Consider the following 22,876-nt stretch of genomic DNA (forward strand, 5'->3'; position numbering starts at 1 on the left):
CTTCAACTATTTTATTCTCTCGAGTTCCATCAGTTAACGCTCTAAATGCATTCAGGCAAACAGTTTCCACTATGAGCTTCATGATCCTTGACCTCCATGCATGTTCCAGGACATCATGTATAGCCCAAATCTCTGCAATAAGAACCGAGCATTTTCCAAAGCTGCGTGTAAATCCATAAAGCCATCATCCATGCTCATTTTTTATTACGCCACCGCCTACCGTTGCCTCATCCTCAGCTCGTATTGCACGATCAGCGTTCGCTTTAGTCTATCCTAGGAGACGTCTACTCGTTTCCATTAAATTTTCCTTCTCCACAAAACAATCATTCAACAGGGATCCACAGTGTTCTTAGAGTAGGCACGTACTCTCCCTAAAATCCGAACTTTCTTCGATTATTTATTTTATTGATGGTACTTATCCTGTACAAAAATTTTGTATTATTAACATAGGTGTGTCCACCTTAAAAAAACATTTCGCAATCTGTCACAATTCAACGGTCATTTGTTCCTTCTTTTCCACATGTTCCAACATATGATAAGAAAAATACACCCAGTTATTTCCATCCTCTAAGAACACTTCCGGCTTTGTTAAACTATTCTTCGGCCAATCTTCCACCTCAAGGATATAGAATTCACCTCTCTTTTATGATTTATATCGGATTTCAAGTTCTTCTAGCTCACGTGCATTGCCTTAGAACATAATGGGCATCCTCACATCATTGCGATAATATGGCAGCCTTCATCTCTTGTCATGTATCTACGCACTCTCTCCTTATTCAAGTAACTGATCATGCAGAATCATTCAAAGGAATACTCGAATTCGTTTCTATATTCATTTTCATATATTAGCATTTTATATGCAGAGCGCTTTTTATCCCACCGCCAACAAGGTCTATACTCTCCTAGACAGGTATTTGGTGGGGCAATCTTATTAACAACCGAATAAGGAAAAGCTAGATTAGGAATATGAGTACACCAGCATATGAAGTGTAGTACATTTCGTCCTATGAGAACTTGAGAAGTACTCACAAACTTGTATTTTCAACCGGCACTCAAATTGCTAGTACAGTTCAGTTTAGTACGTGTAGTACTGTTTTCCGCCGATCCTGTTGGACTTGTTACATAAATACCGCTAATAACAACATAGACTCAGACCAGTTTCCTGGTTCACTAAAAAAGGCCTTGTGGCTCATGAGTTTGTCACAAAGATAGATTGGGACCTTAGCCCCAGCCCGAGGTCAATTGTGCAGTGCCGGTTCGGTTTGGGGTTTGAACGAGACAAGGTGAGGTTGCGAGATAGAAAAGGAAGGGAACAGGCTGAGCATGGATGGCTCTAACCAACAGCTTTCTGTTGTTTCTCCGCCCATGCATTGCCTTTCCCTGGCTCTGCCTCCTCCTGGCTCTGCCTCCTCCATTTTCTCTGATCCCTCTTTTCTTCTTTTTATTTTGTCTGGGATTATTTTATAGCTTTCATTATAATAGCCAACTGATTGAATTTGGATCCAGATTCCATAACAGCTACCTCTTCTGAATCTGATTGCACCTTCATGGGAATGTTGTAATATCTACTAAAAAAACGAGCATGTTAATCAGTTGTCATGATTGTCATCGACGAGACAGAATCAGGTGTGCAGAATTGGGAAACCAATTGGAGATTAATTCTTTTAGATGCAATTTGATCGTTAAATTAGTTTATCCGTAATTAGGTAAATGTGAATTATTGTTGAATTTTTTTTATTAATTTAGGTAAGTACAATGTAATATATGTTCAAAGATAACTCTCAACTATTTGATATTAAATGCTCGTACTCCTGAGATTCCTGGGACCTCAAGGAATAACAACAATTCCTTTACCACGAGGTTGCTAAGGTTCGTGCATTATTTTAATCCCTTTATTATTAAAAGAAACATTTTAGTCTCTATTAGGGATGGGCACGAGTCAGGTTGGGTTGGGTATCCGGTCAACCTGGTCCGACCCAAAATATATTCTTCACCCGACTTGTCTTTTTGAGACAAAACTCAAATCCGACCCGATCCGAAATAATATTTATAAAATAAATATTAATTTATTAAAAAATAGATATTTATTTGAAAAAATAATAAATAAAGAGGTATTATTGCAATTATCTATAAATATATAAGGTGGAATTATTTTTTTCGGGTCGGGTCAGGTTTGATAATTTTCACTCTAAACTCGAACCCGACACGACCCAGATATAACTTCTAAAAAATTTACCCAACTCGAACTCATTTTTTTCTAAAACTCGATCTAATAAAATTAAATCAGATCAAACTCGTGGAGTTCAAATCCATGCCGAACCCTAATCTCCATACATTTGAAAATGTGAACAATTTAGTCTAACAATGTAAATCTACTCTTAGTTGAACTGAAAACATTGACTTTAATATATATCGGGTCTAGCTACTTTTTAAATCGAGTAAAGTAATCATTTTCAAAAACAAAATAATGGAATTTATATGTATTTTAAAAGTAAGCAAATAAAATCTAGCATGGTGTTAACTTTTTATTATTATTAGTATATGACATATGTACAATTTTGAACGAATACTTTTTAAAAAGAAAATCGATAAATTTATCATATGATCAAAATAATATAAAACTTTAAAAATATTAAAATCCAATAAAATTTATAATTTGGAGAAAAATATAAAAAGGAAAATTAAAAAATCAAATATTATCCAAACTTTAGTAAATATAATTTTAAAAAATTTAAAAATAAAATAATCTTCCAAAATATTTTTTTTTAATTAATCTTAGATAGTACAAAATAGTATATGTTCAAAGATAACTCTCAATTTGATATAATGCTTATACCTCTGACATTCATGGTGCTCGAACTTAAAACTTCAAGGAATAACAACAATTTATTTATTACTAAGGTCATTGGTTCGTGCAAAATAAAATAATAAATAAAAATAATCTAACGTTGAACTAGGAGGATTGTAAAAGTTTTTTTCAAATAATTACAATAAATAAAAGTAGACGAACACAATTTATAATCTTAAAGGTATGTTTTATTTTTATTTTATAAATATCTTTTCTTTTAAAAAATAGAAATTATTCAATATGATTCATTCTTTGAATATTTTTTTTGAATTTATTTCTTTTATATTTTTATAATCTATTTTATATTTATTTTAATAATCTTTAGTATTTTTTAATTTTAATAGTTTTAATAATTATTTTAAATATTATACAAACTTTTAAATTTGATAAAGGTATCTAATCATAATTGTGTACCTACTAAAAATATTGATGTCATAATGATCGTTCTTGTTTTTGTTCTAATTTCGAAATATAAAAATCAAATGATTCTTTAATGATCAATTTATTTAATTTATAATTTAATAAGGATCTAAAAATATTTAAAATTATTATTTTAATTAAAATTTTAAACTAAAATGTTATTTTTTTCAAGTGTTCATGAATCAAACTATCTCTTTTAATAATAATCATAGATGGACTAAATGAGTTTTTTTTAATAAAACAGAACTTAAAAACTTCAACCGCAAAGTTTGTCTACGTTTGAGAATTAAGGTTGAAGCAATAAAGTAAAACAGATATACAAAACCTGTTCTCTTTTTAAGATTATTATATATTTTAAACTTTTTTTATATAAAAATCTATTTTCGTCGTTTATAGTTTTATAAATTTATTTCCTTAATATAAATTGTGTATATGACCTTAATTCGATCCATCAGTCGATTATTTTAAATTAAAATTACAAACCCATTATACTACTTTCGAGAATAAGCTTAAACCAATAAAAATAAATTAATTTACCCTTATTCCTATATATAATTGGGTAAGGGGGAGATAAGATAGTAGGTTGTCCTCAATGCCAGGTTGAGAGCAGCTTCCGTGGGAGACCTCCAAATTATAAATTACCTTCCGTTAGACTCGATCCTACGACCACAAAATTAAAAGTTTTGTGCTCTACCAACTGAGATGGACGGTCAATTTATTAAACCAATAAAGTAAAACAGATATACAAAACATGTTCTCTTTTTTTTAATTATTAATATGTCTAATCTATTGATAGAATATTCTGAATTATAAGGACGATCTTAAAAAGAAAAACGGATCTCTTTGTTGATCTTGCGTGTCCTTTCCAAGCATTAATGCCAAAATCTTAGCGTTATAAAAAGCTTAAATGAATACAGTAGATAAGATAAGATGAGCGTTATAAAAAGTTTTAAATCTATTTGCAGACTCTGAATCATTAAGGAGATTGATTACATCAACTTAGCATTCATACATTAATCAAAAACACCGCCACCAATAACAATCTGCTACCATAAACGAACACTGCCCCGGTGATCAATTTATGTCCAATCGTACCGGTAGTCTGTAAGCCAAAATACATCAGAAAAATGAAAAAGGATTAGAGCATATTAAGAAATCGCAGAAAAGAATACTGCATGTCATGTACTTGTTATCTTCATTGGTCCAGCATACGGATCGATCTTCTTCGCCGAGACTATGGTCAAGTTTGCCCGACTCTATAAACTGCAAATCCTCCAAAAGAATGACATAATGTTTTTGCACATCTTCTGCACTTTTTTGCCCTCCTACCATGGCTGCAACCGCTTCCCAACGATGCGGGTGTTGCTCGTCGACCACCGCTAGAGCCAGCTCAAACAACTTGTTCTCCTCCCAGCTCCACCCACAAAATACCTTGGGAAAGTTATTCATTTTGTCACCTCTCACAATACCCTGTTTTTTTTTTCTTTGATTGATGGGGAATAAGGAAGAGTTCAACTTAACAATTGATTCGCATTCCAGGATTCATCGAAGAAGAAGACCTGAAGATGAATCTTTTGCAGGAAAAACTTAAATACAGCACAGCATGCAATTTTCAAGGTAATTAACGCCAGCAATGGGGAAAATCTAATGATTTTTTTTATTATCTTAACCTAATCAGCCATCCATTTTCACGTTTTTCCAAATTTCTACCTTGAAAGAGACTTTTGCGGGGAAGATCAGATATTGCATGATATTTTTCCAAGTTCCCAAGCAATTGTGGACATATTTTAATGGACAGAAAGACTTGGTTTTGGTTAAAAAAGAGAAAATTATGTCATTTTCAGTTGATTGGACACGATCCCAACCAACTCTTGCTTTCCTAATTTGTGTTTTTGATTTATCAAGTTTCTTAGCGAAAGGGTAAGGATTTGCTCTTCCTTTTAATACATAACGTTCACCTCTCTCCTTCACTTCGTACAACAAGGGATATGAATTTCGTCCATCCTTAACCATATCAACACCCCTTTGTCCATTGTCTTACAATACTTTCTCTTAAAGATGACAGAAGTAGTTAAAATTTTCATATAATTTAAATATTTATTTTATATTTTTAATGATAATTTAATTTTGAATAAATTATGTTTTTTGTCAATTAATTATTTTTGTGGTTATATTGTTTAAATTTATATTTTAATTTGATTTTAATCATTCATCGTTAAGAAATAAATAGAATTGATAATATGATAATTTTTTATTTTTTCAATGTTGATGTGGAACTATCTTACGATTATACTTCAGTATCACCGTTAATTTTTTAATGACGTATGATCAAAACGTAAGTTTATATATGATTTTAAAAAGAAAATAGTTGGACGATGAATACGAAATTGCCTTTTTAATTATTTTAAAATTTTAATTTTTTAATAATTTTTTTTATAAAAAATCAGGCTTTTAATATAAAATCCAATGAATAAATATATATTATAGTGGTTAATAAAATCTCTTGTTTTAATGGAAAAAATAGCCAACGTTTCTCATCTAGTCATATTCGTTTATGTTTCTGTTTGATAAATTGAATATAAAATTTAGAAAAAAAAACGAAATATTAAGTAATAAATATTTAAACATTGAGCTTATGATATAATAAATTTTATTTTGTGATGTCATTAAAATTTAAATATTTATTTTTTAAAAATAACTATTATTCTTTTATAAAAAGGAATACATTTTATATTGTTTTAAGTAATAAAATATAGAAATATATAATTAAAATAAAGCAATATTAATATTAATGTAAGTAAGCAATATAATTTCTTTAATAAAATTTGATTAATCTACTAAGCAAAAGATAGTACAAATTTTCTCATATTTTTTTGGTAATTCATCATGTGATTTTATAATTTTAGGAGTTGGGGGATCGCAATCAATGATATTATGTCTACACTATTTAAAAATTGAATTGTTTTCTGTACTGTAATGAAATTATATATGATTGATTTGTAACTGTTGGTTACTTCTGTTAGTGATTATTGCACAAGATTATTTTGTCAATCAAATTAATTACATCAACTTTATAAAAATACTTTGCTTTATAATATAAATTATAACATCTGTCAATATATATTAATTTCGTTAAAAATAATTATAATTTATGTTCAATTATAATTATATATAATTTGAAAATGACATACATACCATCGTCTTTCATGTTATTTTTGTAAAATTAATATATTTTAATTGATGTTAAAACTTATGTTGTAATTTTTAATATGATGTTTTTTATATTAAAACATTACAAAATATTTTAAATAAAAAATGGTATATGAATATGAAATTTTGATATAAAATAGAAGATGAGTAAATTTTACCCATTTCCTAAAAACAATTTCAAATTAGAAGAGAGATGAAGATTTTTTTTTCCTAATGGATATTGAACCTATAACTTAAGAAAGATGAGAGATATAATCTTAAAACTTTTAACTATTTACTCCCAAAATGATTGACTACTCGTATATTTTTTAACAAAAGAGATTTTGAACGAATTCAAATTTGAAAACCAAATAAATCAATGGTCTTGTCCAACGAAGCCCAATGCATAGCTGTTCCGACAGAGCTCTTTCAATGAGATGGTAAGTAATAAAATCATCAATTGGATGTTAATGTTACAACTCTGCCCTTATGCTACTGATTCTCTTCGAACATTCTATATACATTAATGTAAACAGCCCCGTTGAATCCCGAGGATGCAGGCACATTAAACAGCACCATTTTTTATTTTCTGCCACTCTAATTTATCCAATCCGAAGTTGCAAGAGTCTTTTATTAGTCGGTCTGATTTTCAATTGTTGGAAGAATAAGGGGAAAATAAGTAGTGATCCAAGTGTTCATTCACATAGCATGATGCAACTAAATACATTGTCAAATAAAAAATAAAGTATTTATATGAGGATGATTTGTTGCTTAAAATGCCATCATTATAAGAAAATTTCTCATACATTTTTTTTTTTGCAAAACGACCTGAAAAAAGAAAGAAAAGGGAAACTAATAGGAGGGAATCATGTGTATGAGATTAGAGACATTTGGGGAATTTGCTCATAGTTATAAGGAGGCAAGCCAAAGCTGGGTTTATTAAGACCGAGGCTTCTCCCATTTGAGAGGCTTCACAACTTCCCAGGTGAAGTCTGGGTCGTCCCTTCCAAAGTGTCCATAAGCAGCTGTCTTCAAAAACCGCCCATTGCCACCCCTCTTGAGATCAAGGTTGATGGTGATCATTCCAGGCCTGAAGTCGAAGTTCTCCTTCACAATTTGGAGGATTTCCTTGTCTGGAATCTTTCCAGTTCCGTAGCTGTCTACGAAGACAGACTAGGGCTCAGGAACACCAATAGCATAAGAGACTTGGACGATGCACCTCCGTGCAAGTCCATTGGATACAATGCTCTTGGCAGCCTGCCTAACAATGTAAGCACCACTCCTGTCCACCTTGGTAGGGTCCTTTCCAGAGAAAGCACCCCCGCCATGGGCTCCCCAGCCACCATACGTGTCAATAATGATCTTACGCCCGGTGAGACCTGCATCACCGTGAGGACCACCAATGACAAAGCGGCCAGATGGGTTAAGGTGGAAGATTGTCTTCTCATCAAGGTACTTCTCAGGGATGACAGGCTTGATAACATGCTCTTTGAGGTCAGCAGCAATTTCATCATTTGTAACAGTTTCGTCATGCTGGGTGGAAATGAGGACGGTGTGGACACAAACCGTAACCATGGCACCCTTATCATCATTGTAGTACTCAACAGTCACTTGGGTTTTACCATCAGGCCTTAGCCAGGGGCAGGTGCCATTCTTCCTAACCTCAGTAAGACGTGCCCCAAGTTTAGTTGCAAGGACATGGCTAAGGGGCATAAATTCCGGGGTTTCATCAGTGGCATAGCCAAACATATGACCCTGGTCACCGGCTCCAATTTCTTCTGGGCGCTTGGTAAAGTGGCCATGCACACCCTGGGCAATGTCAGGACTCTGCTGCTCAATATTGACTAGGACCTTGCAGTTGTCGGCATCAAGACCCACATCATCAGAAACAAATCCAATAGAGCGGCATGTGTCACGGACAATCTTCTCATAGTCTACATTGGCTTTGGTGGGTAATCTCTCCGAAGACCATGACCATGTTGGTCTTGGTGCATGTTTCACAAGCAACCTTGCTGTCAGGGTCCTGGGCAAGGCAAGCGTCGAGCACTGCATCAGAGATCTGGTCACAAAGCTTGTCGGGGTGACCCTCATTTACGGATTCAGATGTGAATAGAAAGGTCTCCATTCCAACAAGCTGCATATTGCAAGAACACCAAAGAATCTTAATTAGCTTGGTAGGCCAAGCGAAAATGCTGCTGCTAATAACAGAGGAATTAAAGATCAAAAATAAAAAAATAAGAAACCACTGATTCTTCATGCTTTCCTGGAACAGCACCAAAACGGTAGAATTAGGCATTAAACAAAATAGCACCATGCTTTCTAGGAAGATTATATTCTTAGGAAAGTCAGCACCGTGAACAATAATTTAGAAATATCATACTTTTAAAACCATGAACGTTGTTGCAATTTCACAGTTATGTATCTCACTGCAATATCTCACTTTCAGAAACAAGTCAAGTATTTATGGAATTATCGAACAAGTTTAGCAGACGTGTGATCGGAAAAAGACAACTACCGACAGACTAAAAAAAACTTGGCAAATAAAAAGGCCACCGGAGTTTTAGCTTGCACAGAAATGATTGACAGACGCATCTCACCGTTCATAAGTTTTAAACTCAATTTGAAGATCGAAAATAATGTAAAATTTGCAGATCCAGTCGATCCAACTCAAAACCGAATCATCCAAAAACAATCAAAGCTTTACTCTAAAACGAAATGTACATTAACTTCCACAAACAATCTGTATTCAAAATCTCGTATCTTTAAGAAAATATACATACACACTAAAAATCGATAACAAACAGAAAAACCGCACAGATCTGAAAACAATTCACCATAACATCAGCAGAAAACGATACAGACACAGATAATACAAAATTAAAACACTCATTTTCCTTTGCCACTACAAGCAACAAAGCGAAATCCCCGAAACAAATACGACAGATGAAACCAACAGACAATAGAAACAAAACCTCCAGAAAAATAGTGGAAGAGGCAACCTGTGATGGAGAATTACCGCGTACCTGAATTTTAGGCCTAGAGAGATGGAGACTGTTGAGCTGAGCAGAGAACTAATGCAGCGGAACTCAACGGCACAATGAATCTAGCCTCGAACGCGGCGATTTATAGAGAAAACGAATTTATCTTACCGGTTACCAGTTTAGTCAGTGTGGATTATTTTTTATATTTTTCGTGTTGGGTAGGAATTTTGGTAATATCAGCATCTGGCGGCTGATAGGAGAGTGTTGGAAGACCAAATGTAGCCGTTGGATGTCGAGGGATTGTTTGAGTGTAACTTGGGAGGGGATTTGGTTTTGGGGTTGGTGGAAGAAAAAAACATTTGGTTCTTTATAGTGAAATTATTTAGCATAGTTTTAATTGTATTTTAAATTTTACAAATAAAATTAATAGGATGATTAAATGATTTATAAATTTATTAAAAAAAATCTAAAAATAGTATACAACGTAGTTATCATATATTTCGCCAATAGATCTGTGTATTACAATTTGAATTATAATTTTAGGTCTTAAGGGTGTTTAAAAAAGATTTTAAAATTTAAATTATTTAAAATTTATTAAAAGTTCTAGTGTGAGATGAATCGTGGTGTTACGACATCATAAATTCTTATAGAAAAAATCAATTATCTTAAAGTGCTATAGATTTCTCTTATGAAGAATTATTGAGCATAATATTATAGGTCTATTTATTTGAAGACTTTTTCAAGATATTTATGGAATTTTTTAAAATAAATCTCAAAATTTTAGTAATATTTTAAAAATTGGGTCAATCACCTTCCGGTGATTGGATTGGATGGGCTTGTTTTGAGGCGTTTGCCTTGACTGAGCCTAATTGTTTCTGTTAAGTGTTTATCATCTATAATTATTTGTATTTATATCCTTTAGTTTATTTGGGTGGTGCGATTAACTCCTCCCTTTTATTAATTAAAGCAAAACTACTACTTGTTACTGTAGGTTTCTGCTCCCGAAGAGTAGAGTTAATTACTTGTTTGATTTTTAGTTGATCCTTTGGGATCTTTTCTTTTGGAGATAGAAAAGTGTCATGTGATGTAATGATTTTAGCAACGTTTTTCCAATGTTAAATAAATTAAGGAGTAAGGTGGGGGGATTGGGGTTGGTAAGTTTTCAACATTTGAATACTAATCACCTTCTTTTATTCCACATTGGTTCACCAACCAAAATGAGCAATGCATTGGCCCACTAAATGACGTGGCAACTTAGTTGGTGCAGGTGGGACATGGCATCCTACGTCACCTAGAAACTACCAACCAACTCTCCGAAGGGTTCTCCGTCAACATATATCCACCATACAATTATTTGTTTCGTCCCATTAAAATCTTCTTAAGCTTTGATAATAATTTGAATGGAGTGACTACTTTTTCTTGTGTTTTATAGAGTTCACGATATTATTATCTCGTTCATTTACTTTCGCACCTCCCCACTATCTTAGCTGCAAACACCCACCTAAGCTAGGCTAAGGTTTATCTTCGAAGAATGGTTGGACCAAGTAGACAAGAAATGCCAAGGATAGTGGTGATTGCTTGCCATTTGCCTACACTCGTAGCTGACAGATGCATCACATTTTGCGAAATAATTTTTGACAATGGAACCACCACTCGCTGAGTATCCCCCGCAGCAGTCAAAACAAGAAAGGCTTCGTTTCTCATATTGTGGGCATTGGAAAAGGGTAGTAGACTTTGCCCATTCTCAGATGATTAGCCGAATCCATAAACAACGATGAATACAATGGTTTTGGTTTTGATAAACGATATTGGGCTTTGGAGCAAGTCTACACTTTGTTATTGCTCATAGTTAGCCCACTTCAGACACGGAGAAAAGGAAAATAAAATCCAAATTGTGATGGGCATGACAACCTTTAAATCTTCAGTCTGACACTCTCCCAATTGAGTTATTCTGTACCTTGATTTTTCTTTCAACATAATATTTATATATTTTTTGAAACTCGATCTTAATTTGTTTCCGTTATCAGAAGATTTAATACCTTTTCGGATTTGATGAACTTTAACCAATTTTTGTGACAAGAAGATAATTCATGGTTCACACACCCCTTAAGCTATCAATATCTATGAACTATCATGCAAATGTGTAACATGTGGTTAAACTTCTAGTTTTTCCAGCTGTTACTCAGAAATCTTACATCTTTTTGGGCATTGTAATAGTAAAAGAAACATGTATCAAACCCATAATCTTCAAACTTTGTAAATAGGGGCTAATTAACCCTTTCTGATTTTGAGTATCAAGGCAGATATTTCTTTAAAGGTAGTGTATGTTTTTCCTTCATGATATTTAAGAGTAGCTCAGCACCTTCTTGGCCAAAGATTTGTTGGTTGTATGAACTTCTTGTACAATCCTTAGAACCCGGCTTCTCGAGGACGGCTTCTGCCTGTGTGTTGCAGGAACATTTGATTCTGATTCCAAGTATCCACCATTAGCAAGATTTGGAGTTGATGAAGACTGGCTTATCCTACTTGCATTGCCTGAGCTCGTTTGAGAACTAGATTTTATTAATATACCCTCTGTTGCGGGTTGAGTCGGAGCCTTTGCATGATTTGAACTCATGTAGCTCGTTTGTGCAGCTTCATTACCGGTAACGACCGATGAAGCATCTGCAATGTTTGTTGTTTTACCATTCTGGCTTGAACTACTTGATGCTTCCATGGGCCTGCAACTTGTTGCTACCCATGCTTGAGATGAATTCTTTTTCTTCCTATTCTTCTGGCACCGTTGGTGAGCTTCCTCGGTGTTATTTTCGGGAACCATGGGGAGATAAGAAAAAGATGATTCTTGAAAAGGTGCACCCCTAGAGCCTGCCCCCATTGCTCGAAGATACGTTGACGATGATTCAGAATACATAGTAGATAATGATTCAAAAGGCTGAACAAGTGGATCAATATTATTTGTGCCACCTTGAGTACAGACCACCTGCACAGTAGATGATGCCGAGGGAACATTGGCTGTCCCCAAACTTGCCTCAGTGACCATTGAAAGTTGATAGCCATTATCATACAGTTGAGGCCGAAAATTTGTCTCCCTTCCGTAACCATTATCTTCATTACTCAAACGATTCTTAAAGCTAGTTGGTAGCTAAAAGAAAGTACGATCAATTAACAAAACAACAAAGAAGTAAACAAGGCATGTACAAATGAAAGCATACCAGTGAATGAATTAGGATTAAATTAACTAGTCTAGACTAGAGTCTATTCATTAGAAGTATGATCATGCTACATACTTGTAAAGCATCATTACGCTGTGCACGAGACATGCGACCTCCATGTGCAATGGTATTATGCCTCTGAAAGGATAAAAATGAAAAATATAAGGTAACTTTATATGAGAAAAGATAAGAGGTGAGCTACACCAAGGAAAAACAAAATTTAAACGCCCCAAGAAGTTACCTTTAGTTCAGCTACAGACAGAAAGACAATAAACTTTTTGGCAAGGCAAGCCTCATCCTCACATCGGTAATGATCTTGGCGAAAATGAATCTGTGGCAGACATTTTACAGAATTCCATTTAACCATAAAACTAAAACAAAAGTACAAAAAAAGCATAAGATGATCACATAGAAGTCGTCTTGCCTCGAGGTTGTCGTATTTCTTGTAATATTTATGTTGTCCTGGATGCAGCCTGCATTGAAAAAGAATGTGCAACAATAAGTCCACTTATAGTTGTGTCCTAAAAATCGAATACCTCAGTACCTTTGGCATATATGACATGTATAATGCTCTGTGGACAGGTGGAGGCATAACTCACTTTCCCCATAGAATGGGGTCTTGCAGAACTCACAGTTTGGATGCCCCATGAATCCACCTCTCTCACTCTCGGTTCCATCCACCTCAGAGTCACCATTTTTTATATGTCGGTCCAACTGAGCTCTAGAATATAGCTTTTGTTCAGATATAAACACCTACAATTACATCGCCCAAAGGAAACAAGTGAGCAAATCGATGCATGCAAACAAACTATATATAATGCCACACAATGATCACATTTTCATTCATTAGGAAAGTGACCTTACCTTCCGTCCTTCCAAACACAGGCTGCACATAATCAGTCTGTGCATATGAAACAAATGACCTTTCAAATGTTCGATGTTCCTAAAGTTCCCCTGCCGTTTCACTCTATCCCGGGACTGATCGCATACATTACATGAAAGCCTGCACATTGCCTTGATCACTTTGTAGTGATCGACATCATCGAAAAAGGCTTGCGTATCTTCATGGTACCAGTATAAACCTGTCCGCCCTTCTCGTGCTTGAGATGGAAATACAGACAAGTCACTGATGTTTCTCGTGTAATCCCCTAAAGCCTGAACCACAAGAGATTTCCTGATCATCATTCTCGAATAAAGAATCAAAAGAATAGCTAATTAAACAGAAAGAGGGATGCTCCAAGTATAACCTTGGTAACGAAGATGACATTGGATTCAGTCTTGCAGATACAGAAGCTGCGTTCGTTGCAGAGGAAGCGGAGACGAGCAACGCACGTGGAACACACATCCCGATGACCGCAGGTGCCGAAGGCAACCCATTCTAAATTGTCAGCACACACTGCGCAGCTGTCGTCCATTTTATGTTCTTGCCTTCTTGGATTGGATAATGCCGTGAAGAAAAGAATGAAAATAGAAAACACCACGCTTTGTTTTTGCAAAGAGAGAAATAATTCAGCTTTATTAAGAGAAAGAAGAAGAAAAACATAATAACTTGAATAAGTTAGAAGTAGCTAGATTTCGTTATAACAAGGCTTATTTTCGCTTGTTAAATGTAACAAACAATTAATCAATATTTACTTTAAATAAAAGAAGTATCAATTAGAAAACAGATAGCTTTAATGAAGAATTTAATATTAAAAGGAAATAACATTTTATTAAGAGAAATTAATAATTAATCTGCTGAAGTTGGTACAATGGTATGGCGAAATTAAATATCAAATAAGGTCAGACGGTCCAAAAATAATGAATTAGTACAATATCCCCTCCCCTTCTTCATATACAAAGAAAGAAAGAAAGAATGATCTCACAAAAGCATAAGGGAACAATTTTGGGAGGATTGAATTTTTAGCTTTTACAATAAGTGCATACATGCCATAGCAGGGGATATGGACCACAGCAAGGGAAAAGTACCTGCAAATGGCCATTCATCAGATTCTTGCATAAACAGGGAGAGAAAACTTAATTGAACTGTGTTTGCTTCCCACATTACCATAAAAGAGCCTATGGCGTATTAAGCTCGAGGAAAGGATACAGCCACCTGGGAAAGTAGCGGCATCTGTTAGGTTTCGAAACCCAAACTTAGTGAAACAGATAGAGAAAAGGAGCATACTTACCATGTAAAACCGCAGGCATGAAGAACCCGTTGCAAAACAACATACAGACAGCTCCATTGAACAAAATATGCAAGCCGGAACCAAGGAAATGGCTAGCACAAAAGAGACCAGATTTGTTTAATTCCAGGTCCCCTGACTACACTGAATTTATTTATTGGAATGTTGTAATACTTACAAGGCTATTGAGAAGGGTGTCAAGGATAAGAAAAACAACGTTCAAAGAATGCATGGAACCCATTAACTGTCCAGGAAGAAATAAACAAAAAGCTTGCGATCAAATTAAGACTTTTCCATAAATGTAGCATAGATAATCTACATGAAGTCTAATCTTCATACTTACCATGTGAGTCCAATAAAACTGGAACAAGAACACACGAAAATACGATATCTGTCAGAACGACAGCACCTGCACAAGCATGCAATGAAGCAAAGCAAGTGATCAGCTGACTACAGTGAAAGAAAGACACTACTCGTATTGAAACACGTCATGGAAGTGTTATCTATGGAAATTATAAGCTTTTCAACTGACCTGATATATAGTTTGCATAAGATGTCCCCCAAAATCCTGCACTTTCCTGAATCTCCTCCTGAGCATAGCGACTCTGCAACTTGATTTTGTCCCTCGCATCATTTTCCCTAACAGTCGCAGAGTTTTGAATTACATTTTCTTCCACATCCCTTTTCAGAAACTCGTCACTTGCACCATTTTCAGGAAGAGGTGTATTTAAGCACACACAACATCCGTAAGCAGAGAAGACGGTCCCCAGCTACATAAAGAAAGTGCATTCGTTAAGATCTATGAAGGTGCTACCCTACACCACAAGAAAATGGGATTCAAGATCTTTAATCCTTAAGTACCGCAAAATAGACCATAACCAATGCGAATATCCACCTGCAGATTTGTTGCATCACCAGATTAGCTATCACATACGCTTATGACTTTACTAAAGGAAATGAAATTAAGATGAAGGTGAAGCCTTCTAGTACTGTTAATGCAAGGAATGCAGCCAAGAAAGAAATTTGTGAGCATATAGCATTCTTAGAGAAACAAAAACATGAGAGCAAGTTTGGAGATGATCTTACTAAGTGTAGAAATAGAAAGCAAAAGCTCCTCTCTCTCTAAGACAACAACCTCAAACAGTATCCGAGCCAGCATATGAAAACAAAAGCTCTACAATATAGAAGGCAGCAGGGATTGAGCTTTCTCCACTGTGGCTTCCATAAATCATTGAAAAACAACGGCTCTGTTTTAACTTTGCTGATGACATATAAAGCTAAAACAGATGGAGCGACGATGATAAGTGCACACACCGGAACTTGCCATCTAAGCCAGTACCCCAGTCCTTCATCGTTCGAATTCATCATTTATTGAACTGTAAATTGGGAATATGGAAAAATAATCGGAGTTTGGTGTTCAAGGTTTTCTCAGATCTCTCTCAGACAAGGAAGATTAGATGTTGGTTAATGGTCATTAGTCAAAGGCAGCAAAGGCAGCAATGGCAGGTAGCTTTAAGTTATGGCAGTTGACTATTGGATTTCTAAGTTTGCTTCGAGAAATCAATAAAGGCCCAGTTCATTTCTTTCAGATTATAAGGCCCATCCAATTGGACTGTAGGAAAAGGAAAACGCAGAACTTGGATTCGGCTAGACGATTGATATGTTAAATATTGTGTAGAAAGACGGGCATGGGAAAGAAAACAAATACGCTATCAGTTGCATAAAAAGTCAACGTAAAGGAACTCCCTCGGTGTAGTAAACAAAAATGGAAGCATCCCATACGAGTGTGTTCCACGACAAGAATGCTGTCATGATTACAAAAGAAGCAAAACGAGTCACCAATAGCCACCCAGGGTGCACCCCTGTTCAACAACTGCTCCATAGCTGGTTTGAGCCAAAGTGAGCCCTTGGTGTGCACGTACGAAACCATTAGCATCTGATCGAACCTCTATCAGACACTCCTTCCCCCGTGAAACCCATAAGGAGCCAATGAAGACAGCGGCCACAGTGCCAAAACAAACGCAATAGTACCAATATACGACTAGTGCTGCCATGGTCAAGACCCGGACTTTGGCCTTTCTAGATCAGTTTCTTGCCCTTTTGCAAATGAAGACAATTGATGTTACTCATGTTAGAGCTTCGGGGAAGAAGTGTATCTAGTGATTTTCACCGCAAGCCGTCGAAGACTAGAAATTTGTTTAGTAATTTAAAGGAGATTTAGCTATTGGGCTTTGATGGAGAAGGTAGTTTTGACTCTGGTTAGAGACACGTTTTGATTAAAAAAAAGTTTGCAAATACAATGAATAGTTCAAATTTGACAACAAGGGGAATCTGATGAATAAAAAAAGGAAATTCAAACAGTTTTCATCGATATGTCAAGTTTGATTAAGAAACCTGTGATATTCGGTCAGTTTCTGAAGATCAAAATTGCTAATCACCCATCAGTTTTCATGGTTTTGACTTGATCGAGCTAGTGTTCAAATGAATGGGAACTTGTTTGTTGCACTGAATGAATCCAGACACATAGTGTGAAGATGATGATGATGATGACTGTTTTTAGTCTGGTTAGATTCTTTAGCCTAAATGATGTCTTTTGGTGTACAGGCAAATTGAAGTGGTGGTGAATCCCGACGGTGATTGCAGTGGCTTAGATGTTTGGCAGCACCTTTCTCATCATCAATTCTTTTAAACGACAAACTTCAACTCAAATCCTTGTCAATCCAGCAAAGACCATTATTGCCAACCTACCCAAAAGCTCATTAAATGGCAATAATTACTTGTCACCGCATGCCCCATCCCTCAAATCTACGCTCGACCGTACCCAACCATGATTGAAATGTCAAATACTGGAAAATTGATTGAATGAATGAAACCGCCTCCACATGGTCACATTTTGTGGGTGCTGACCTTTGTGTTCATATATTTCAAAGGGATTAATGGACTTCCAAACGTGATTCCGATGGGTTTGAAGTTTTAACTGTACCCTAAAATTTTTAATCTTCAAAGGAACGAATTTTTAAAATTAAAAATAAAATTATAAAAATGGAGATGTGCCAGTAAAAATACAAAGGCATGCATCTTTGTCCAATTCCAGGCGACATGGGTTGTTGGAATCTAATTAATTATAAGGTTTTGTCTTTGGATGAAGCAAGATGGGAGACATCTTTATCTCATTTCCAATCTCAATGTGTTTAGGTTTTGATGATTACTTGTTTACTGTTGCCCACACCCTCCCTTTTTCCTTCTCATTTCAGAATTATGAAATATTCAAGTTCAATAATAGATCCAAAAATAATTTTGAGGTAATCATACATATTTATTTGCATGCATAAATAAAATTTTAGAATGAATATAATTAATATAACAAATAATTACCAAATAAAATTTTAATTTTAAGATGGATTAGTATTCACTCTCACACCTTAATAGATTCGCTACTTTTGAGGCTTTAATTATTTGTAATCATTTAAGGTTAACGTGTAAAAATGGTTCCCCAATTATAGGGTGTTGCTTTGTTGACTCCCCTAACTATTAAAGGTTACAAAATGATCCAATGAGTATAGTACATTATTTTGTTGAGTCCGCCGACTATTAAAAGTTACAAAATGGTCTTCCCAACTATTCATATATTTCAAACTCGTCTTTTTATGTTAAAAATTGATAGTGTTTGAGTTGGACGATAAACTGCTGATTGTGATGTGATAAAATTTGATCTCATAATCTCAAACGACTATACAACTCAAACGATTTTGGGATCAAGTTTTATCATATCTTAGTCAGCAAGTTAACGTTCAAACCATACGACAACCAATTTATTAACGAAAAAAAGATGAATTTGAAACATACGAAAAGTCACGTGACCATTTCATAACTTTTAATAGTTGAGGGACTCAACAAGACAATGTCTTATAATCGAGAGATCATTTTATAACTTTTAATATTCAACAAACTCAACAAAGACAACATCTTGTAATCAAGGGACTATTTTTATACTTTACTTTAACCATTTTTCCATTTCTTTATTTCTACATTCACAAGTTAAATTATGTTAATAATCTCTATACTATGCGTCATATTCTAATTTTTTAGTTTTAGCTTCTATATTTTTATAATTTAAAATTTTTATTTTAAAACTAAAATATGTAAATAATATAATTAAATTATAAAAATAAATTAATAAATTGAATTATAAAAATTAAATATATAACTTAGGTATATTAAGATAGAGTAATAGTAAAATTTAACTTCAGATATTTAATGACTATTATTTGTGTTAGGACCAAACTTTTAAATTTTGAATATTACAAACACTACAATATCATATCAAAATTAAAAAAATGAAATTGTAACTTATATCTAATACAATGTCTAATAATAAAATTTAAATAATAATTAGGTTTTACTACGCTCTTTCTCATGTGAAAATAAATTATATTAAAATATAGAAAAAAATACTTCAGATACCACTAGACTTTGTCTGCCTACTTGTTTATACCACTAAACTTTCAATTTATCAATTCTAACACTGAATTTTAGTTTTACATTTAGTTACATCATTTTGCCGTTAAGTCAACAATAGGACAATGACAAGGCTAAAGATTACTGACATGACATGCCACAACGCAGCATCATTTTGGCCCGACTAGTCTGATGCCTAAAACAATGTTGTTTTAGACATTAAAATTTAAGAGTGTATTGATTTTGCCACCGATCATTTAAACCATTTTATTTTTTAGCACTGCACTTTCTTGTCACTGCTGACGGCCAAGCATTATCCTTCATTAGTCATATTTTGTGGCAAGATCAATATGAAAACGTTTGAATTTCATTCCTTTTTTTTTATCCCTATAATTGGTTTTTCATTAAACTCACTCAAAATCGACGAAAATATATTTAAAAGTTTGACGTATTAATACTCCGGCCTCTTTTAATGATCACTTGATGAAGCTAATTTTGATGTATGTAGTTCGTCGTTCAAATTTTATCGTGAAAGACGGTCAGTGACGGACAATAATTAGCTATCAACGACGATAAAAAAATGTAGTGCCAAAAAGTAAATTATTTAAAAGTTTAATGGCAAAATCGATATAAGCCTAAAGTTTAGTGTCTAAAAGGACATCGTTTTAGGCATCAAAACAATTACATCAAAATTACGTTGTTTTGGTGTGACATACTACGTCAGCAATCGTTAGTCATGTAATCGTCTTGTTAGTGACTTAACAACGGAGTGACATAATTGAATGTAAAATTAAAATTCAATTATAATTGATAAAATTGAAAGTTTAGTTGTATAAACGAGTCAACAAGCAAAGTTCAATGATATATGAATTAGTTTTCTCAAAATATATTTATCAAAATTTTCTTAAAAATCATAGGTAAAATGATAAATGTTTTGTATTCAAATATATTAACTAGTAATTTTTAATTTATTATATTTAAATATTATATATAAAAAATAAAAACAAAGATGACATTAACATAATTTATGTTATACCCTTATTGCTTAAAAGATTATATTATAATATTCAATAATAATAATAAATTAATAATTTTAAACTCTTTAATTTCTAATAGTTTAATGCAGATGAATCGGCAACACTAAATTCAGTCGAACTTAAAATATATACTGCGTGGAAAACGGGAAAAAAAGGCGTGCCTTGAATAACGGTAAGGTGGTGTTTGTTTTCACTGTGCAAGCTCTTCAAACTACTTATGTCTGTGTCGCGCAGACCACGCGCAGACATTAGGCTTCGCAGACTGTTTGTTTTTTAGAAGACAGAAGCTCTTTAAACGTCTACACGAGCTCTTCTCGGTGCAGACTTAGTTTTATGTCTTCAAAGGTCTTCAAACCTCTTCAAGAACAATTATAAAATATAGTTATTTATTAAAATAATTTTAAATAATTTAATAAGGTTATTTATTTTAAAATAATTTATTATAAAATAATTACTTTAAAATAAATTATTATAAAATATGGATTGATTTATTTTAAAATAATTTATTTTAAATAATTTATTAGTATGAATTGATTTATTTTAAATAATTTATTAGTATTGATTGATTTATTTTAAAATATGGATTGATTTATTATTGTAGTTGTGTGGATTGATTTATTTTAAATAATTTATTAGTATAGATTGATTTATTTTAAAATATGGATTGATTTATTTTAAATAATTTATTAGTATGAATTGATTTATTTTAAAATATGAATTGATTTATTTTAAAATATGGATTGATTTATTTTAAATAATTTATTAGTATAGATTGATTTATTTAAAATATGGATTGATTATTTTAAAATATGGATTGATTTATTTTAAATAATTTATTAGTATGGATTGATTTATTTTAAATAATTTATTTGTATGGATTGATTTATTTTAAAATATAGATTGATTTATTATTGTAGTTGTATGGATTGATTATTTTAAATAATTATTAATATGGATTGATTTATTTTAAAATATGGATTGATTTATTTTAAATAATTTATTAGTATGGATTGATTTATTTTAAAATATGAATGATTTATTTTAAAATATGGATTGATTTATTTAAATAATTTATTAGTATAGATTGATTTATTTTAAATAGTTTATTTGTATGGATTGATTTATTTTAAAATATGGATTGATTTATTATTGTAGTTGTATGAATTGATTTATTTTAAATAATTTATTAGTATGGATTGATTTATTTTAAAATATGGATTGATTTATTATTGTAGTTGTATCGATTGATTTATTTTAAATAATTTATTAGTATGGATTGATTTATTTTAAAATATGGATTGATTTATTTTAAATAATTTATTATTGTAGTTATATGGATTATTTAAATTTCAGTATTGTAAAACTAAAATTATTTAAATCTCAGTATTGCAAAACTCTTTTTAAGTTTAAAAAATCAGTTTATTTATATTTCAGTTTATTTATATTTAGTTCATTTTAGCAGTCTGCAACGTTAAAAAACAAACATTCTTCTTCTTGCAGACTGCAGACTTTTGGTCAACCTCTTCTGCAGATGCCTGCAGGTGTGGTCCGCAGACTGCAGACCTTTTACCTCTGCAAAAACAAACACCACCTAAGTGAAATTCCAGTAAAGTCCAATCATCATAGGGGCACCAACTTAGGTGGTGTTTGTTTTCACTGTGCAAGCTCTTCAAACCACTTATGTCTGCGTCGAGCAGACTACGCGCAGACATTAGGCTTCGCAGACTGTTTATTTTTTAGAAGACAGAAGCTCTTCAAACGTCTGCGCGAGCTCTTCTTGGTGCAGACTTGGTTTTATGTCTTTAAAGGTCTTCAAACCTCTTCAAGAACAATATAAAATAGTTATTTATTAAAATAATTTTAAATAATTTAATAAGGTTATTTATTTTAAAATAATTTATTTTAAAATAATTTATTTTAAAATAATTATAAAATAATTTACTTTAAAATAAATTATTATAAAATATGGATTGATTTATTTTAAAATAATTTATTTTAAATAATTTATTAGTATGAATTGATTTATTTAAATAATTATTAGTATTGATTTATTTTAAAATATGGATTGATTTATTTTAAATAATTATTAGTATGGATTGATTTATTTTAAATAATTTATTTGTATAGATTGATTTATTTTAAAATATGGATTGATTTATTATTGTAGTTGTATAGATGATTTATTTTAAATAATTATTAATATGGATTGATTATTTTAAATAATTTGTTAGTATGGATTGATTTATTTTAAAATATGAATTGATTTATTTTAAAATATGGATTGATTTATTTTAAATAATTTATTAGTATAGATTGATTTATTTTAAATAATTTATTTGTATGGATTGATTTATTTTAAAATATGGATTGATTATTATTGTAGTTGTATGGATTGATTTATTTAAATAATTTATTAGTATGTATTGATTTATTTTAAAATATGGATTGATTTATTATTGTAGTTGTATGGATTGATTTATTTTAAATAATTTATTAGTATGGATTGATTTATTTTAAAATATGGATTGATTTATTTTAAATAATTTATATTGTAGTTGTATGG

At 32.5% G+C, this 22,876-nt stretch overlaps 2 protein-coding genes, 2 long non-coding RNA genes and 1 pseudogene across 6 annotated transcripts in view; 1 reads left to right on the forward strand and 4 right to left on the reverse strand.

Moving 5' to 3' along the window:
• LOC120153477 overlaps positions 1-22,876 on the forward strand; it is a 30,499-nt gene that overhangs the window by 3,883 nt on the left and 3,740 nt on the right. The window contains exons 2-3 of the long non-coding RNA XR_005518799.1: positions 8,306-8,405; positions 9,696-9,701. This is a non-coding gene — a long non-coding RNA (uncharacterized LOC120153477). The remainder of the gene's footprint in view (positions 1-8,305; positions 8,406-9,695; positions 9,702-22,876) is intronic.
• Positions 4,298-4,845, reverse strand: LOC120153475 (protein RADIALIS-like 3). Its single transcript, XM_039165422.1, has 2 exons — positions 4,455-4,845; positions 4,298-4,370 (listed from the first exon to the last, which is right to left on the reverse strand). Exons 1-2 carry the CDS (start codon positions 4,715-4,717, stop codon positions 4,343-4,345), a joined length of 291 nt encoding a protein of 96 aa, XP_039021353.1. The 5' UTR covers positions 4,718-4,845; the 3' UTR covers positions 4,298-4,342.
• On the reverse strand, positions 7,287-9,528 carry LOC120153473 (annotated as a pseudogene).
• Positions 11,617-14,232, reverse strand: LOC120153472 (E3 ubiquitin-protein ligase HEL2-like). 2 transcript variants are annotated; one of them, XM_039165421.1, is made up of 7 exons: positions 13,898-14,232; positions 13,515-13,805; positions 13,195-13,403; positions 12,892-13,123; positions 12,726-12,788; positions 12,082-12,580; positions 11,617-11,973 (listed from the first exon to the last, which is right to left on the reverse strand). In XM_039165421.1, exons 1-7 carry the CDS (start codon positions 14,063-14,065, stop codon positions 11,783-11,785), a joined length of 1,653 nt encoding a protein of 550 aa, XP_039021352.1. In that variant the 5' UTR covers positions 14,066-14,232; the 3' UTR covers positions 11,617-11,782. The 2 variants fall into 2 exon arrangements, with proteins under 2 accessions (XP_039021352.1, XP_039021351.1); XM_039165420.1 differs by having other exon boundaries at positions 11,617-12,580.
• Positions 14,407-16,378, reverse strand: LOC120153476. 2 transcript variants are annotated; one of them, XR_005518798.1, is made up of 8 exons: positions 15,905-16,378; positions 15,680-15,713; positions 15,351-15,588; positions 15,162-15,227; positions 14,997-15,062; positions 14,822-14,913; positions 14,698-14,745; positions 14,407-14,618 (listed from the first exon to the last, which is right to left on the reverse strand). It is a non-coding gene; the product is annotated as an uncharacterized LOC120153476 (long non-coding RNA). The 2 variants fall into 2 exon arrangements; XR_005518797.1 differs by lacking the exons at positions 15,162-15,227; positions 15,351-15,588; positions 15,680-15,713; positions 15,905-16,378 and having other exon boundaries at positions 14,418-14,618; positions 14,997-15,113.

The sequence above is a fragment of the Hibiscus syriacus genome, unplaced genomic scaffold (genome assembly GCF_006381635.1).
Source record: "Hibiscus syriacus cultivar Baekdansim isolate YM2019G1 unplaced genomic scaffold, ASM638163v2 tig00111100_pilon, whole genome shotgun sequence".
Lineage (NCBI taxonomy): Eukaryota > Viridiplantae > Streptophyta > Magnoliopsida > Malvales > Malvaceae > Hibiscus > Hibiscus syriacus.

What these genes read in the sequence shown, in the direction of transcription:
- LOC120153475 (XM_039165422.1), bottom strand. Translation starts at nt 4,717, where the DNA reads ATGAATAACTTTCCCAAGGTATTTTGTGGGTGGAGCTGGGAGGAGAAC. An exon ending in TGGACCAATGAAGATAACAA is followed by an intron (nt 4,371 to 4,454) that starts GTACATGACATG and finishes TTTGGCTTACAG; the next exon opens with ACTACCGGTACGATTGGACA.
- LOC120153472 (XM_039165420.1), bottom strand. Translation starts at nt 14,065, where the DNA reads ATGGACGACAGCTGCGCAGTGTGTGCTGACAATTTAGAATGGGTTGCC. An exon ending in ACATGTCATATATGCCAAAG is followed by an intron (nt 13,124 to 13,194) that starts GTACTGAGGTAT and finishes TTTTCAATGCAG; the next exon opens with GCTGCATCCAGGACAACATA. An exon ending in TGTCTGTAGCTGAACTAAAG is followed by an intron (nt 12,789 to 12,891) that starts GTAACTTCTTGG and finishes TTATCCTTTCAG; the next exon opens with AGGCATAATACCATTGCACA.